The following is a 13911-nucleotide window of genomic DNA, read 5'->3' on the forward strand; positions in this document are numbered from 1 at the left end:
TTTCAATCATTTGACTGTGGCCATGCTGGAGCACCGCCTTTTAGTCGAAGAAATCGACCCCAAGACTTATTCTTTGTAAGCCTAGTACTTATTCTATCGGTCTCGTTTTTGCCGAACCGCTATGTTACGGGGACCTAAACACACCAGCATCGGTTGTTAAGCGATGTTGGGGAACAAACACACACACACACACACACACATATATATATATATATATATATATATATATATATACATATATATATATATATATATATAAGAATAGGATGGAAGAAGTTCAGAGAACTATTACCTCTGTTGGCAACAAAAGGACTCTCTCTCAGAGTTAAAAATCTCTATATCTATAAAACAGACGATGTTTGTGTGTGTGTGTACGTGAATGTGGTTTATGCACGTCCACAAATTAGCACGCATGTCGCTCCAATTTTAGGAGGTGATGTGCCATGACTTTATGTGCATTTTAGCGAAATTTTTCTCTCAAAGGCACCCGCGTATAGCTGTAAAAATAGAGAGGGAGAGCGCGCTCTCTCTGTCAGCGTTCATCAAAAATTTAAATGTCAATTTTTTTTTCTTCTTAAACATGAGATATAGGTTCAATGTTTTTGAAAGACAATATATTTTATAATGAGATTATATATACTTTCTCACAGAACAATTAAAATATATTTACTTTAAATCATTTATTTATTTTATATCGTTCATCTTTCTCCCCCGCCCCCTTCTCATTCACACACATGCTACTTTGGGAGCGAAAGAGTTTTGTTTATATTTCACGCCGGTACGAGCCCTTAATATCGGCCTTTTCCGTAACAAGTGTCTTCGGCGATTTTTCGCCATCCATTTCTTTAACAACAATGAAACAACGAGGTATGTAACAATTTGTCAGTGTTCCATTTATTTTTTCTTAGTGAAAATCGTGCGAGTGTTATCTAAAAATTTAGCTGTACTTGGTAAATTTGAGATTTAAAAATGTTTTCCTTATTTTTCATCTCTGGATGCTGGATAAGTCAATTAGAAAATAAAACCTAATGACGATGTAATTAGCAACAAGCACATTTGGTTTCTTAGTTTTTGTTTGCTTTTTTGTTTAAATTCTTTACTTGACTGTTATATTTCTTACGAAGAGTGAAAAAATGTTTTCCATATTCTTAATCTCAGTATTTTCCCCGTACATTGAAAAATAGATGGTGAAAAGATCAATGTGTGTGTGGCTAGATTTCCGAGGCTGAAAATGTAAAATGCTTTTTATTCTTCTTAAACATGAGATATAGTTTCAAAAACAGGGTTTTGTAGCATATTTCTTACGTAGAGAGTCTGCATTCTTAATTTTTAGATTTTATTATATACTAGCAGAAATACCCGGCTTTGCCCGGGTTAAAGAGAATAATGAAATCTAAAAACGCCGTCTAGACTACGCAACCCTCAACTGTTAGTAGCTACGATACCATATTTCTACATTAATAACTCTCCAATCCATGCCAGCATGGAACATAGACATTAAGTGGAATGCCAGTCTCTCATCTGGGAAGGCCTTGAAATCAATGTTACCAACTGGGGACTATGTGTGTCGCAGTGATAATAAAAAGACTCAAAGGAGGTCTGCAACGAAATAATTTTACTCAACACTTTGCAAGTGAATCAGTGGAGGCAAAGATGCGTCTCATTTACTTGACAATTTATGCACCACATTGCAGAAATCACAATGTAAGTATCTCTGAAAGGGTAGTCTTACACTGTTGTACCGTTGAATTACAAATAATGCTCATCTGTTATGTTCGGGTTAAAATTTCATCAACATCAAAAATATATGAATTTTCATGGGAGTTATGGCCGTTATGCATAGAATATAATTTCCAAATTTCATAAAGATCCGTTCAGTACTTTTGACGTAGTTTTGGATAAGAAAACAAATGACTAATGTGTGTGTTTGTGTGCATGTGTATGTGTGTGATGGGTGTATATATGTATAGATATCTGTATGCATGTATATATATGTATATATGTGTACATATTACATGTACATCTATATATATACATCTACACATATGTATACATATACATGTATGCATATAGATCTATATCTATATATATATCTTTACATATACGTGTACACATACATCTATATATGTATACATATACATCTCTCTCTCTCTCTTTCTCTCTTTCTCTCTCTCTCTCTGAAAGTATCTGTGATTACAGTATCGAAATGTGATTGTTTCAGTTAGTGGAATAGTTTCATTTTTAAAGTGAAAGTATTTGACATGAGTGTTTTTGTTTCACTTTTGACACGTAATACTTAAATAGTGGAGGAGATATTATGTTGCCGTGGGCTCGAACTCTGCAAGAAGTTAAAATTTTTTTTTACTAAAACACAACTGGAACCCTAAGTAAGGCATCTGTAAAATTTGAATGAAATTGGTTGCGTAGTTCTCGAGTTTTAGGGATACACACACACACACACACACATTCTCATTTTTATATATATAGATTTCAATTTCATTCTATTTTGTTGCATTTTGCTTTATTTTTCAGCTGTTTGTTTGACGAAACAAGTTACTCTTCATTGAAAATGATCGCGTAACGTTGTCTGTGTTTGAAAATAGTTTTGTTCTCACCCAGGACGCAATTATGGTCGTCCGGACCTGTTTATTACGTTCACGTGCAACCCAAAGTGGGTGGAAATAACCTGTGAACTTTACCCTGGGCAACAACCTGCCCATAGGCATGAACTACTTGCTCGAGTGTTCCAGCTAAAGTTGGCCAAGTTGATGTCATTAATCAAAAAGGGGCAGATTTTGGGGCCAATCAAGTGCGACATGTACACCGTGGAATGGCAGAAGAGAGGAAATCCACATGCTCACATTCTGATTTGGCTAGCGACGAAAATCAACTCTAATGATGTTGATGCAATCATCTCAGCTGAGATTCCTAACCCTGTCATCGACCATGAGTTATATGACATTGTCAGCATGAACATGATTCATGGTCCGTGTGGGATGGGTGTTGATGGCCATCATGCGTGCCTACAGAACGGGTCATGTAGTAAGGGATTCCCTAAGCAATTTGTTGATGAGACACGGACTAATGGAGACGGGTACCCCCCTGTACCGACGGAGACGGCCTGAGAACAGTGGCTTCACCACAACTGTAAAGGGAAGTAAAGTCGACAATCGGTGGGTTGTCCCTTACTGCCCGCTTCTCTTGAAGATTTTTAATGCCCATATAAATGTTGAATTTTGCAGTTCCGTTAAAGCAATAAAGTACATTTGTAAGTACATTAACAAAGGCTCCGATGCCGCCGTATTTGGCTTTCAAAGTGCCAGTGGAAGAGATGAAGTTTCTGAGTACCTGTCGGGGCGGTACATCAGCAGCAATGAGGCTTTTTGGCGTATTTTCAGTTTCCCACTCCACCAAAGGCATCCAGCAATCATGCATCTGACTGTTCATATGGAAAATGGTCAGCGTGTATACTTTTCTGAGCACAATGCTGCCCAATTGGCTGCCCTGCCGAAGGAGACAACTCTTACTGGTTTCTTTAAGTTGTGTTAAATTGACACATTTGCAAAGCGTCTTATTTATCCGCAACTGCCATCCTACTTTGTGTGGGATAAAAACGTTTGGACACGGAGACAGTCGGGAGTTGATGTAGATGGGCATCCAGGCATTAAGTTTTCGGATTGCCTCGGGAGGGTATACACGGTGCACCCAAGCCAGCAGGAGTGTTTTTACTTGCGACTCCTTCTTCATGAAGTTGTCGGTCCAGAAAGCTTCCGCGATATCAGAACTGTTGACAATGTGTGTTATGACACATTTCGGGCAGCCTACTTTCAGCGTGGGCTTTTGGAGGATGACTCACAATGGGATTCTACTTTGGCTGAAGGGGCTTTGCTAAACTCACCCAAAAGCCTACGGCAAGTCTTCGCTATTTTGCTCCAAAAATGTGGGTTGTTCGATCTAGTTTCTTTGTGGGTGAAGTACAGGGACCCTATGTCCGAGGACTTCCTTTGGATGGCAAACCAACAGTGCCCTAATGCTGACATTGGATACAATGACCTGATCTACAATAATGCGCTGATTGAAATTGCGGATGCCCTGCTCAAAATGGGTGGGGCGACATTGAACACATTCGGTTTGCCTTCCTCATTGCGACAGGACATTAACACACTCGCACCAAAGTTACTTCTGGAGTTATCGTATGACGCTGATGGGCTTGCGGAGTACCTGAGAGTAAATGAACCGAAATTGCTCGCTGATCAGAGGCTGGCGTACGAAACTGTCGTCAGTGCTGTCGAAAAACAAGTGGGCGGCATTTTTTCCTCGATGCTCCTGGAGGTACCGGCAAATCCTTTGTAACACGATTAATACTTGCTAAGATTCGTCGCGAGAAACAAATTGCGCTAGCTGTTGCCTCCTCGAGAATCGCTGCCACGTTATTGCCAGGAGGTAGGATGGCACACTCGGCATTCAAGCTGCCTTTGGATTTGGTGAGGGCCGAGGTTCCTACTTGCAATATTAGCAAAAATTCAGAGGAAGCTGAAGTTCTTAGACAGTGCCGTCTCATTGTATGGGACGAATGCACAATGGCCAATGAGGGTGCCCTTGAGGCACTGGACCGGTCACTGAAAGATATCAGGGATTCTACAGCTTCTATGGGTGGTGTAACTCTATTGCTTTCAGGAGATTTCCGACAAACCCTTCCTGTCATCCCTAAAGGAACCAGGGCTGATGAAGTGCGTGCATGCCTTAAGTCATCCATGTTGTGGCTCCAGGTTAAGATGTTAAGCCTAAGCACAAACATGCGTGCGCACTTGCTTGGTGATAGCACGTCTGCAGCATTTGCTGAAGACATTTTAGCCCTTGGAGAAGGGAAGGTTCCTAAGAATGATAAGGGCGACATAGCCATCTCTGAACTGTGCAACACAGTGGACAACCCTTCTGAACTTTTGGAAACAGTGTTCCCCAATCTGGAAAGTAACTATGCAGACATTAATTGGCTCAGTGAAAGAACTATCCTGGCCCCCAAAAATGTAGCTGTCAGTGCTATCAATGACCAGCTCATAGGCCGAATTCCGGGTGAGGAGCGCATCTACAAATCGATTGACCGGACCTCTGACTCCCAAGACATTGTCAATTACCCTATCGAGTTTCTCAACTCATTGGAGCCAGCAGGGCTTCCACCTCACATACTTAGGCTAAGGGTTGGATGCCCAATTATACTAATCAGAAACTTGCTTCCGCCTAAACTGTGCAACGGGACCCGCTTCGTAGTTAAGTCCCTGGTGCCCCACTTGATTGAGGCCACCATTGTTACAGAGTGCGGGAGAGGTGAAAATGTTTTCATTTCAAGGATGCACCTTTATCCCTCGGGGTCAGACATACCATTTCACTTCCGCAGATCGCAGTTCCCGGTGAGACCATGCTTTGCCATGTCCATCAACAAATCCCAAGGCCAAACACTATCGGTGGCAGGCATCCATTTGGGGGAGCCATGCTTTTCACATGGGCAACTTTATGTGGCCTGCTCCCGTGTGGGTAGTAGAAACGCTCTTTTTGTGCATGCTCTTCAGGGCAGAACAATGTTGTCTATAGCGAAGTTTTATAGACAAGTTGTCATTGCAGCCGATGTGGTTATAAACAGTGATCCGGAAGCATTGGCTGGACATATTCGCAAACCATGGCAACATGACTTATGGACTCTTCCACTTTTTTTTATTGGACAATGCTGACTTCTCCAACAACAATGCTCACTCGGCTGATATCAGTGATTGGCTAAGTTGCTCATAAAGTTAACCTAGAGGGACAGGCCCCTTATTTTTTGGTTAAGGCTGTGGTAAGTTTTCCTAAGCTGCTCCAATCCAGATCCCAAATGCAACACTTCATAATCCTAGCTTAATCCCGGGTAACGCCGGGCTATACTGCTAGTCGATTATATGATGCTTGCGTGCGAATGGTTATACTCCCTGGTAGTGAGACATAGGCTATGAATGCAGACGACATGCGTGGGTTGGAGAGAAGTGCAACATCAGTGTGCGACAAAATGTAAGCGTATTGAGAGAAAAGTTGGTCATAAGAGGAATCGAATGCAGCATGCAATGGAGAAGAACATGTTGGTTTGGACATGTGATGTATATGAAGACAGCTTGTGGTAAAGAAGTGTCGATCACTGAAATTGGATCGTACCCATGGAAGAGGGAGACCTAGGAATATAAGGGATGAAGTAGTAAAGACTAATCTCAAGATGTTGGGGCTCACTGAAGAAATTACAATGGATCGAGATATCTGGCATTATGAGGTTCTTGAGAAAACCCGTCCACTTCTCCAAAACTGAGTTCTAGAAGCGCTGTGTTCCACACACACGTAAGAATAAGACATTTCACTCATCGTACTCCAACAAATCAAACTACATCTCTTCTATTCCTTACATCACCTTTTTCCTGCACCATGCTTATCTCTCACTCCTCGCTCCTCTCCACGCATCCATTTTCACTGTATCATTGCTATTCAGTAGACTCACCAACTCCTCTATATACTCAGGTTTTCTTAACTCACTGCATTCCCCACCCCTCTCTCTCTTCTCACGCTTCTTTGGCAATACTATGCCACTTATATTATGACCTCCGTGCCTCAAGGATATCCTGACACTTGCCACTCTCTCTCTCTCTTTCTCTCTTTCTTCCTTTACTCTACCAGCCTATATTCTGATCCTCGTTCCTTGTATACCCTGTAACTTTGGCACCATCTCTCTCTCTCTCTCTCTCTCTGTCTCTGTCTCTCTCTCTCTCTCACTTGCTTTCACTTGCACTATTGCTGTCTCCTACTATCTCTCCCCCCCTCTCTCTCTCTTCCTTTACTCTACCAGCCTATTTATATTCTGACCCTCGTTCCTTGTATGCCCGGCAACTCTCTCTCCCCTTCTCTCTCTCCCCCTCTCTCTCTCTCTCTCTCTTTCTCTCTCTCAGGTCAACCATGTACCCTCTCTACTTCAATACCCTTGTGTTTGCCTTTCTGTCTCACTATAACCTTTCATCATCAAATACAAAATCATCTCTTTCATTACCCCTCCCCTCTCAAACAATTTTTGTCCTGCAAGTTACTTGGTGATCCTGCCAGTGCTGGTGCCACGTAAAAAGCATCCAGTACACACTGTAAAGTGGTTGGCGTTTGGAAGGGCATCTAGCTATAAAAACCATGCGAAACTGACCTTGCTTGTGCTTGTGCCACGTAAAATGCACTCAGTTCACTTTGCTAGATGGTTGGTGTTAAGAAGAGCATCCAGCCGTAAGAAAACGTTGCCAGAGCAGAAACAGAAGCTTGGTGCAGTTCCAATCAAACTGTACAACTCATGCTAGCGTGGAATGTGGACATTAAACGAGGATGATGAGAAGGAGGATGCGGAGGATGAGGATGAGGATGAGGATGATGTTGATGAGGATGATCGTGTACATGAATACTTGGTCTCAGATGGAGACATGGTATAACTGGGAAAATGAACTTGTGGCTCATACTTTGTCTGCTAAGTTATTTGTGAATTGTATGACTCCTCAATCAGGGATGACCTGCGCAAATAACAACAATAATAATTCTCCACTTTCTTTTATTAAAACCCATATATACCATCAACCCCCTTCCTCTGTTTGTTGCCATCATACCCTGAAATGACACAGTATTTTCTTAATTTCTCTCTTTTTTACCTAAAAAGGAACGGCTGATAATTGAAGCATTGATGATTTATTCATTTTCCAATTAATTTAATATACTAACTTCGTTTTATGTTTTATCAAACCTTTGTTATTTGTTAAAATATAAACATGCATGTGTCTAGTCATAACTGATTTGCATAATAGCAAAAGGTTGTTGGCTGGATAACGATTACTACACTATGGGTTTGCAAGGCGGCGAGCAAGCAGAAACGCCGGGCGAAATGCTTAGCGGTATTTCGTCTGTCTTTACGTTCTGAGTTCAGATTCTGCAGAGGTCGACTTTGCCTCTCATCCTTTCGGGGTTGATAAATTAAGTACCAGTTGCGTACTGGGGTCGATCTAATGGACTGGCCTTTTCCCCCAAAATGTCGTGCCTTGTGCTTAGAGTAGAAATGAATAACAGCCATATGGATTCTGTGGATCTAGTTGAATTCACAAAGTATCTATGAAACTGCTCAGTTTGATTCTTATCCTAAATAGCTGATCCCTCGTTGGACATAATTTCACAGAAACACTAATTATACATGGATATGGTTTCATATTTTTATTTAGTAACCTATTTTACATTGGTACAGTTGTAAATATATATGTGTGTGAGTGACTAGATCTATTTTCTAAGGTTTGATTCCTCATATTTGTCACTTGCCTCAGTCACATAGAATTTTCTTCACCTTTTCTACCACTCTTAGAAATTTTCATCACATTTCTACTTGTCTTTCTCTGAGAAATTATCTCTTTCTAAATTCATAGCTTTCTTTACTCTTTGCTTACCTTTCACCCCTCATCTCTGACTGAATCACTTTCTCTTAGTATAACTTTTCAAATGCCATATAATTCCTTGAATTTTAGTTCCTTTTACATTTCCTTTATTCCATTTCATGCAAAAACAATTTTTCTTCTCTTCTTCGCTAAGTTAAAGATAAAGACTGAAATATTATACACTAGCCTCATCGTGACAAATTCACTTTACTAATCTGGAATTTTCTCATTTACTGATTTTGCAGATCACCTGATATGTTTTGGCGAAGAATTGTAAGTCTTTTTATATTTCTATATTTTATTTTCGCTTGATCTGTTTGCTTGAATTGTGATGAATACTTTGTTGAGAATTTCATCAATGGATTTATATAAAAAGAATGTTGTATATCTTGTTTATGAATATTTTTATATATTTTCACACATTGGTACAAGTTACTATTTTTTTTTATTCTGGTAGACCAAACTATTATTCTTCAGACTAGAAGAGCCATCTACTATTTTGCCAATTAGTAGAACTGTCTTATTGGTAGATCTATATATATGTGTTATATATTTTATATATTTACAGTAGGCTTCTATTTATTATATTATCATGGCCAGTATAGTAGTTTTGCTTTTAGTATGGTTGAATACTGCTTTTCGTATTTGCAGCTACTATATCACATATTAGTAGAATCAGATACTACTTTTCATATCAGTAGAGCCATATATATACATACATACATATATATATATATATATATATATATATATATATATATATATAACGTGAGAGAGTTAGGGGTTGGGGGTACAACCCACTAAGGGATAGTATCTATCCAGTATACTGCTGGGAGGGTACCCAATTATTGCTACGCTAGTGCTATACTAGGTGCAATCAATGGGAGCAAGTAAAAGTGGAGGTTTTACCCAAAATTTGTGTAACAATTAGAAAATGGAGGATAATATGCTGAACCCAACTACTTGCAGACGGTGTATCCCGTTGAATTCATTAATTTAATTCATAGCAAAAGTGACAAAGGGAGGAAGAAAAGAAAAAGAAAGAAAGAACCAAAGCACAGGTGTCCATGGCAGACTATGTTATTTTGCCAACATGGTTTACATATAGAAGTACAAAGTACATAAGGAATTAGAGGATGAACAGAAGTTTAATCTTACAGCTGTTACGGCCTAGTTTTGGCAGACCCCATTCTATCCGAATATTCCTTTCCGGAGTGATTATCGGATGACATTTTGAAATGGGGTTACATGATATATCATCATCATCATCATCATCATCATCATCATCACCATCATCATCATCATCATCATTATTATTATTATTTTTAAATCCCTGAACATTCAATAACAGTAGTCTAGAATGTTTCCCATTCAGAGAATAATAAGTTTCTCTATTTATTACATCAGTTATTTTATGTCACTTTGAAAAGTATATCTATCGAACAAGTGTCTAGTGTCGCCACCTCTAGCCGAACAGTTATTCTATGTTGATGAGGGGAAATAAGCCTGAAAACATTGATACACAGATATTGCTTTGTGCTGAGTGGGGACACTAAGCTCCCTTGTTTGAAAGAGAATGGTGCGTCGTTAGCCAGCTGGAGACCATGTTTCCTGTGGCTAAATAACAGTAACATTCGTCCTAATCAGGATTGTAAACATTATGTTCGCAAAAAAGCTTTATGCACACACACACACACACACATATGTATATATATATATATCATTATCACCATCATCATTTAACGTCCGTTGTCCATGATGGCGTGAGTTGAACGGTTTTATCAGTGCTGGCAAGCTGGGGAGCTGCACGAGACTCTAGTCTGATTTGACATGGTTTCTACAGCTGGATGTTCTTCCTAACACCAACCACTTTACAAAGTGTGATGGGTGCTTTTACGTTGAACTGCATGAGCACGTTTTCCTGCCACCAGCACAGGACTTTTGCAGAACAGTCGTCTCTTTCGGGGGAAGCGGCTTCATCGCTTCTGCTGAGGTGTGGGGGTCTTCCTGAGTACAGTAAGGCGCCAGGTATCTAGGTCCTTTATCTCGTCTGAAAGTTTCAACGTCCTGAGGTCATTCTTTAGCAATTTGATAAAAAGAAAGTTTAGAATATTGGTTTTAAAAGGTCTAACAAGACTGGAGTTGCAACTTATTTTCATGGGGGCTACAAAATATTTAATAACAGGATCATTCAACTGTTCTTTGTCTATACTCATTTTCCATTCTTTTTAGCCATTTTTTAAAAGTATATGAGGGATATTGTATACATTTCACAATTCGACATAGCTTACAAGTTTTAAACAGTTATTTAAATTGGTTGAAATTCTGTTTACATCATATTTAAATTGGTTGAAATTCTATTTCAACCCAGATGATTTCATTCCTTCATATTCCATGTCATATTCCATCTATTTATATTCCAGTGTACCTTACTAAAAACTATAAATAACATTAAAAGAAATCATGTGTCTGCGTTAATATGGATTGGATTATCACCACCAGATAATCATGTCTTCATTTATGTCCTATACAACTAGTAATCACTTATGTCTTCAAGGTATAATTTGTTATAAAATTTGAGACTTCGTGTAATAAAATTAATGTCAAACAGAACACCATCATTCCTTCAAACATTCAAATTACATTTTTTTTATTTTCAGGATATAAAGAAATGGATGCAGGAAAACATAAAATTGAGGTAATTCAAGAATTATATCTGTAAATCTGATAATATATAAATACATGTATGGAAGGGTTTCAGTTATGGTATATAGTGAGTTGGAAAACATTGATCAGCTGAAATTATCCCAGTAATTAGTAGACAACTTCTTCTAAGGATGTCAATAAGGGAGATATCTCTTAAGCTTAATTGTTGATTTTCATATTAGTCTCTTTTCATATGCTTGAGAGGCCATTGTTGGCCAAGATACTGGTAGGATATCTTGTGTCTCCCATTATAAATTTAAATCCAGTCAAATGAAGTATCAAGTCGAAGACAAAGTGAGACAACAAATCTGAATAACATTTATTTACAGGCTTGAAGTTTGGCTCTCGTTAACCATCTCTAGCATAGTGTATCGTTCGCCGTGTTGTATGAGTGAGGTAGCGAGTTGCTGCTAGTGAGATGAGCTGCTTCTAGCATGAGAGACATGCGGAAACAGAGAGTGAACACGCTCAAGAGCTGTCTTATATAGGTGTCCTTCCGGAAAGGCTTACCGTCCCATTGTGTGCATGCCCACTGGAAGTTTGTGAGATCTTGCTCCGGTCTCAAGTAGCTAATGGCTGCCAACGAGATCGATATGGTGTGTCTGTCACTCAATATGGCACGTCTGTGTAACATTACATACTAAATGGGTACACTTGCAAATCTTATTTCTATTAGATTACTGGTAGAAAGGAATCAATGGAAGGTTCAAGAAAGCAAAATTTGTTAGGCAGTTAATATAGCATTCCACTATTTTTGTACACTAATCTCTCTTAAAACAGCTATAGCATTAATCATTTTAACAATCAGGCACACATTTATTGATGAAAGAAGTTAGATTGTGTGATATGAATTTCTTTCACTATCATTTGATTTCTTTCTCTATCGTATAAGAAGCAGGGTGTTGCAAAATTAACTTGTAAGGGAAATCCATATTATCTGCTGATGAAGCTATGGATACATAAGAGGGGCAGCAATATCAAAGGAAGGCTAACTAGGAAGCCAGTTTTTGCATGTGGCAGATGCTCAGGAGCAATAAACACTGAAAATGTGCTGAAAACAACTTCTGCCACATTCCAGGGAGAAAAACTAAACGTAGTTGAAAGCTTCCATTATCTAGGTGACCAAGTTACTGGGGGCGGGGTGCACTGAAAGTGTAGCTGCTAGAACAAGAATAGCCAGTTCAAAGTTCAGATAGCTCTTACCTCAGTTGATGACAAAGGGCCTCTCGCTCAGAGTAAAAGGCAGACTGGATAACGCATGTGTACAAACAGCCATACTACATAGAAGTGAAACATGGGCCGTGAACGCTGAGGACATGAGTAAGCTCGCAAGGAATGAAGCCAGTATGCTCTGATGCATGTGTAATGTCAGTGTTCATACTCGACAGAGTGTAAGTACCTTGAGAGAAAAGTTGAACCTAAGGAGCATCAGTTGTGGTGTGCAAGAGAGACGATTGCGCTGGTATGGTCATGTGGCAAGAATGGATGAGGATAGCTGTGTGAAAAAGTGCCACACCCTAGTGGTTGAGGGAACCTGTGGAAGAGATAGACCCAGGAAGACCTGGGATAAGGTGGTGAAGCACGACCTTTGAACATAATGCCTCACCGAGGCAATGACTTGTGACCGAGACCTTTGGAAATATGCTGTGCATGAGAAGACCCGGCAAGCCAAGTGAGACCATAATCCGAGGCCTCTGCCAGGGGTGTAGCCAGCCCACTTATGCATACCTTACCTTCATTGGACACTAAACTCCGCTTGCGAAGAGCTGTTGAGGCAAGTGAAATCGAAATCGAACCAAATTCGACGACTGGCACCCATGCCAACCTCTCCTTCATTGGACACTAAACTCTGCTTACGAAGATCTGTTGCGGCAAATGAAATCGAAATCGTAATTGAACCAAATTCAATGACTGGCACCCCTGCCAGTGGAGCGCTAACCGTCTGAGCGTGATCATTGCCAGAGCAGCTGTCTGGCTTCCGTGCTGGCGGCACGTAAATAGCACCATTTGAGCGTGATTGTTATCAGTGTCGCCTTACTGGCACTTATGCCGGTGGCACGTGAAAATACATTCGAGCGAAGTTGTTGCCAGTGCCGCTAGACTGGCTCCTGTGCAAGTGGCACGTAAAATACACCATTTTGAGCATAGCCGTTGTCAGTACCACCTCACTAGCCTTCGTGCCAGTGGCACGTAAAAGCACCCACTACACTCTCGGAGTAGTTGGCATTAGAAAAGTCATCCAGCTGTAGAAACTCTGCCAGATCAGATTGGAGCCTCGTGTAACCATCTGGTTCACCAGTCCTCAGTCAAATCGTCCAACCCATGCTAGGATGGAAGGCAGATGTTAAACGATGATGATGATGATGATGCTCCTAATTATATTCATGCATACAGAGAGAGATAGAGAAACAGACAGACAGAAAGAGAGAGACAAATAGAGAGAAAGAGAGGGAGAGAGAGACAGACAGAGAGGGAGAGAGAGAGAGGGGTTCACTGATTTTAGAATTCTACTTACCTGGCAAGAGATTTGATTTAAATTTGTGTGTTGAAACTAAAATGACTTCATCATGGATGATGAATGATAGCCACAACATCAAACATTTACTTTCATATTCCTTTCATTGTATTCCTTTATATAATATTAAATATGAGTAAGTCTCAAATGTTTTCATCAAACCCATGTTTTTTTGAAGTTTGGGATGAAGATCAAAATGTCTAGTTTTATTGCTCCTTAATTCTTTAGATT

General features: G+C 39.9%; 2 protein-coding genes across 9 annotated transcripts in view; both read left to right on the plus strand.

The window, feature by feature from the left end:
- The window catches only part of LOC106871768 (uncharacterized), a 1221261-nt gene that overhangs the window by 565338 nt on the left and 642012 nt on the right, over positions 1 to 13911 (plus strand). For all 8 annotated transcript variants that reach the window (XR_016244689.1, XR_016244690.1, XM_089364843.1 and 5 more), the window contains exons 40-41: positions 8705 to 8732; positions 11120 to 11157. Coding sequence is in view for 6 of the 8 variants with exons in the window: in XM_089364843.1 (XP_089220969.1) it covers positions 8705 to 8732; positions 11120 to 11157 (66 nt within the window). In the remaining 2 variants the exon portion in view is untranslated. The remainder of the gene's footprint in view (positions 1 to 8704; positions 8733 to 11119; positions 11158 to 13911) is intronic.
- LOC149132316 (ATP-dependent DNA helicase PIF1-like) lies at positions 4315 to 5853 on the plus strand. The gene has a single exon (XM_089364849.1). The coding sequence runs from the start codon at positions 4449 to 4451 to the stop codon at positions 5724 to 5726; it is 1278 nt and encodes a 425-aa protein (XP_089220975.1). The 5' UTR covers positions 4315 to 4448; the 3' UTR covers positions 5727 to 5853.

The sequence above is a fragment of the Octopus bimaculoides genome, chromosome 16, assembly GCF_046866305.1.
Source record: "Octopus bimaculoides isolate indiv1 chromosome 16, ASM4686630v1, whole genome shotgun sequence".
In the NCBI taxonomy this organism is placed as follows: Eukaryota; Metazoa; Mollusca; class Cephalopoda; order Octopoda; family Octopodidae; genus Octopus; species Octopus bimaculoides.